This window comes from Scylla paramamosain, chromosome 45 (genome assembly GCF_035594125.1).
Source record: "Scylla paramamosain isolate STU-SP2022 chromosome 45, ASM3559412v1, whole genome shotgun sequence".
NCBI lineage: Eukaryota > Metazoa > Arthropoda > Malacostraca > Decapoda > Portunidae > Scylla > Scylla paramamosain.
In genome coordinates, this window is record NC_087195.1 from 1,560,001 (window position 1) to 1,565,000 (window position 5,000).

Below are 5,000 nucleotides of genomic sequence, written 5' to 3' on the forward strand. Positions count from 1 at the left end.
GAGAGAGAGAGAGAGAGAGAGAGAGAGAGAGAATCGTGCACACAAAAAAAGAAGGTTAACACATCAGAAAGTTAAGAAAATTAACACACACACACACACACACACACACACACACACACACACACACACACACACACACACACACACACACACACCTGACATGCCCCTAACCACACCTCAACAAATTTCCACTTACCTGTCTGCAATTAAACACACCTGTCCTTAATTAATGCGGGCTTACTTCACCTGTATCCTTCGTGGGACCACCTTACCTGCCCCGCGTGTACCTTAATGAGCTTTACCTGTCCCGTTTACCTGTCTTTGATTCCACCTGTCCTTTAGTTTACTTATCGTTATCTTCACTTGCCTGTGTCTACCTGCCAAATTTTTTACCTGTGTTTACCTGTCATGGGGAGTAACAGTCACCTCGTATCCTTCTCACCTGTACAACTTAATCAGTATTCCTTAAACCTGTACCATAACACCTGTCCCATTAACACCTGTAAGGTAATTAGCTCACCTGTACCTTAATTAACTTACTTATCACTCACCTGGTACCATTCACACCTGTACCATTATAAACTCACCTGGTACCGTTGGAATCGCGCGTATACAAGGTGAATTCAGGCCTGGGTGCCGCTCCAGACGCTGCACAGGTGACATTAACCAGGTGTTCCGAAGGGCGCCAGTACTTGAGATCCGTGTACGTGGGAGGCGCTGAGGGAGGAAGAGGAGGTGAGATAGGGTGGAATGGTGGGAGGGAAGGAGGTAAGGGAGGGATGGAAGGAGTGAAAGCGTAAGATTGGGAATGAAAGAGGGAGAGAGGGAAGGGTATGGTAGAAAGGGAGAGAAGGGAGATAAGGTAAGGAGGGAGGGAAGAAGAAAGGGATGGAGGGAAGGAAGGATGAGGGAGAGGGAGGGATGGAAGAAGAAAGAGATGGAAAAAAGGAAGGATCAGAGAGAGAGAGAGAGAGAGAGAGAGAGAGAGAGAGAGAGAGAGAGAGAGAGAGAGAGAGAGAGAGAGAGAAAGGGTAGGGAAAAGTGTTAACATATAAAATCAGTGCTAATTTATGTTGTTGTTGTTGTTGTTGTTGTTGCTGCTGCCACCACCATTATCACCCTAACGATTTGTCAGCCATGAACCCCCACCCCCTACTACCCCCGAACCCCCCCACACAAAACAAAAGCAAAAAAAAACTACTGGCGCTCTTGACGAAGCCTGACAGCAAACAGGCTTGACTTGGGATAAAGGATCTGCCCTTTGTGGGAAGACTGTCATTGTTGTGTGGGGAGGAGGGGGAGGAGGAGGAGGAGGAGGAGGAGGAGGAGGAGGAGGAGGACGGATAAACGTAAGAGGGTAAGAGGAAGAGATTAGAGGGAAGAGGAGGGATAGAAAACGGGGAAAGGGAAAGGAGGAGGAGGAGTATTAAAAGTAGGAATTAAAGGGAGAGGGAATTTTAGGGGTAAGGGAGAGTAAGGGAGAGTAAGGGAGAGGGGACGTAGGTTAGGGATGAGTGAGGGAGATTAGGGAGTGAGGGGGAGCAAGGGGAGTGAGAGGGAGAGGGAGGTTAAGGGTAAGATAAGGGAGAGTTAGGGAGAGTTAGGGAGAGTAATACCATAGTGTTAGGTAAGGAAGATTTACAATGTTATTATTGTTGTTGTTGTTGTTGTTGTTGTTGTTGTCTTAGTCGTTTTCTTTCCTTCCTTCCTTTTCTTCTCATTATTATTTTTTTTATCTAAGGTGATGGATTAATGTGTGTGTGTGTGTGTGTGTGTGTGTGTGTGTGTGTAAGGATCTTGTATATATTTCATTTATTTATTTTTATTTACTATTATTTTCATATTCTTAGTAAGGAAGCTGAACGAATTTATAAACTAAAGTCTAGAATACTCTCTCTCTCTCTCTCTCTCTCTCTCTCTCTCTCTCTCTCTCTCTCTCTCTCTCTCTCTCTCTCTCTCTCTACCACTAGTGTCACTCTCCCCTTGTCAAGACACTGCCTCGAGGGAGAGAGAGAGAGAGAGAGAGAGAGAGAGAGAGAGAGAGAGAGAGAGAGAGAGAGAGAGAGAGAGAGTGAGAGTGAGTGTATTGATGTGAGAGACGAGAGGGAGAGCAAGAGGGGGGAGAGTGAGGGAGAGAGAGAGGGAAGGATGAGGAGAGAAGAGGAGAGGGAAGGAAGGAATGAAGGAGAGAAGGATACTAGAATGAGAGGAGGGAGAAAAGTGAGAGGAAGGAAGGAAATGAAAGGGAGGAAGGAGAAAAGATAAGGAAGATGGACAGATAAAGTGAGGGAGGGAGGGGGAGGGAGGGAGGGAGGGAGGGAAAAGAGGGAGGGGGAAAAAAATCTGTTTTTTCTTTCCCTATCGGTCAATTCTCTTGTGAAATCACCTGTCCTCTCTCTCTCTCTCTCTCTCTCTCTCTCTCTCTCTCTCTCTCTCTCTCTCTCTCTCTCTCTCTCTCGTTCGCAGTAACCTCAGAGAGAGAGAGAGAGAGAGAGAGAGAGAGAGAGAGAAATCTTAATACCCTCTCTCCCATCTTTCCTCCCTTCCTATCCTCCTCTCTTCTCCCTCCGTTACCTTTTTCCTTCCTCTTACCCTTCCTCCCCTATTACCTTCCCTCCCTTCCTTCTTTTTCCTTCTCTTTTCATTTTTCACCTTTTATCCTTCCCTCCTTCCTCCTATCCTCTGTCTTCCATTTTCCGTCCTTCTTCTCCCTTCCATACCACCTCCTCCTCCTCCTCCTCCTCCTCCTCCTCCTTACTTACTCCACACCAGAAGCGGGGCGGTGCGGGTGTCCTCGTCTTCAAAAGTACTGACGGTGCAAGAGTACTGGCCGGAGAGGGCGGGGTGTGGGCGTGGAATGCGGAGGGCGCGGTGGGCGGCGAGGGGGTCGTGAGAAGCGCGGTAGGTCGTGTCCACCCTCCCGGCCAGCACTCCCAGGGCCTGAGGGTGGCGGGGTGGTATCCACTGATAGACCAGGTGGATCTTGTCGACGTACCTGTAATTAGTGGGTGGGTGAGTGGATGAGGTGAGGTGGACCAGATACAGCCAAGGTGTTAGGTTAGGTTAGGTTAGTGGTTCAGGTTAGGTGGATAAGGTTCAGACAGGTGGATGGAGTGAAAGTATCTGAAATTAGGTAGTGGATCAGGTACAGGTGAGGTGGGATTAATTAATGGTTAAGGTACAGGTGAGATGGATAAGACAGGCAGGTGACTCGAGTGAAGTGGAATTGGTGGATCAGATACAGGTGAGAGAGTAATTAAGTCAGGTAGATGTGGAGGAACCCAAATAAAAAAAAAAGTGGATGAGAATACAGGTGAGATGATTGTAGTGGATCGCATCAAAGTACCTGTAATGAATTAGTGGATCAAAATACAGCCAGGTGAATAAGTCAGGTGAATCTAGTCAAGATACCTATAATCATTTAGCGGATCACGAACGCCCAGGTGTCAATAAGGTATGGACAATTTAGTGACGCACATACAGGTGACTAATTGACAGGTAAACATCAGGTGTCGTGTCCGTAAATACGTGTTTTGTGAGGGACAGGTAATGACAAGCTAGCGGACAAGTTAATTAGAGAGTTCTGACAGGTAAGTATGGTGGGCGTGGGTCAGGTGAGTGTCTGGGGCTAGAACAGGTAGTGGGTGATTAGTGTGACAGGTGGACAGGTGTGTGGGTGAGTAATGAGTGTAGGTAAAGGGGGAATTGATGATACAGGTGTGTGAGTCATTTGTTAAGTAAAGGTACAGTGAAGATACACTATTTTTTGTATAAAGTAAGCTTCAATGTAAATAAAGACTACTACTACTACTACTACTACTACTACTACTACTACTACTACTACTACTACTACTACTACCATCACCAGTACAGCATACCACTTCATCACCTCTTGTTCTCCTCATCCCTGTCTCGTCCGCCTGCCATCACCACCACTATGGCTAAAGCTTCACCCTTTTGTCACCACTGTCATCACCATTATGTGTAATCACCACCATTCATTACTCTGTGTTGTGTTGATTTTTGGTGTTGTTGGTGTTGTAATTGGTTTTCACCCATTCATCATCACTCGTTAAAATGTTCAAGTGTTTAAATATTTCGCAAACCAAATTCACTCACCATTCACGTCCCTCACCACACACAACTCACCACCACTTTCCAGTCATCACCAATCGCTGTGTTGGATTTTTCTAGCCTTTCAACTTTCCTATCCTCAAATCACCCACCATTTACATCACGTCACCACAAATCATCACCTTTTAAGTCCATACACCACTCATACACAGTTAACACCACGCACCACCACACACACCACTCACTCACTCACACACCCCTCACCACACACACACACAATGACCATCCTTAAAACCTTCCAAACCACACATACATCATCACCACTACCATCATCACCACTCACCACTTCACCACCAGGCCAGGTCGCTCCCACTCGTCCACTTGGTAATCGCAGTCAAGCACCACCTCTGTCGAATTAGCCCGTACCACCTCGGGAACTGTGAGGCGAACGATGGACACGCCCCACACCTCACCTGTAATTAGTGGGTCTTAGTAGCAGGTGAGGGAAGGGAAGGTTAGGACAGGTGAGGGTAAGTGAGGGCAGGCAGGTGGAGTACAGATGAGGATAGGTGAGATAGGTAAGAGTGAGGTGAGGGAAGGTGAGGATAGGTGGGGCCAGGTGAAGTGTGGTGTGTGTGTTTAAAGGGTTAATTTTGTTTGTTGTTTGTTTGTTTGTCTGTTTTTTGTCTATTTATCTAGCTGTGTGTTTATTTGTCTGTTTGTCTGTTTCTCTCTTTATATGTCTCAGTCTGTGTGTGTGTGTGTGTATGTAACTAATTTTTTTCTATTCAACTCCACCTGTGTATCTCTAAAAAATGCAAGAAAAAAACAACAAAAACTGCAAAAGATAAACAAAACCTTAATAAAAAAAAAGGAACATTTGTGAACATAAAAACGACAACATTTGCACTCACAATATATTTCAT

At 46.0% G+C, this 5,000-nt stretch overlaps 1 protein-coding gene across 5 annotated transcripts in view; it reads right to left on the bottom strand.

The window, feature by feature from the left end:
• Window positions 1-5,000, bottom strand: part of LOC135094408 (uncharacterized) — a 65,553-nt gene that overhangs the window by 7,095 nt on the left and 53,458 nt on the right. For all 5 annotated transcript variants that reach the window (XM_063994475.1, XM_063994479.1, XM_063994476.1 and 2 more), the window contains 3 exons: window positions 4,418-4,547; window positions 2,763-2,995; window positions 588-717 (listed from right to left, as the gene is read on the bottom strand). In XM_063994475.1, coding sequence (XP_063850545.1) covers window positions 588-717; window positions 2,763-2,995; window positions 4,418-4,547 — 493 coding nt within the window. The remainder of the gene's footprint in view (window positions 1-587; window positions 718-2,762; window positions 2,996-4,417; window positions 4,548-5,000) is intronic.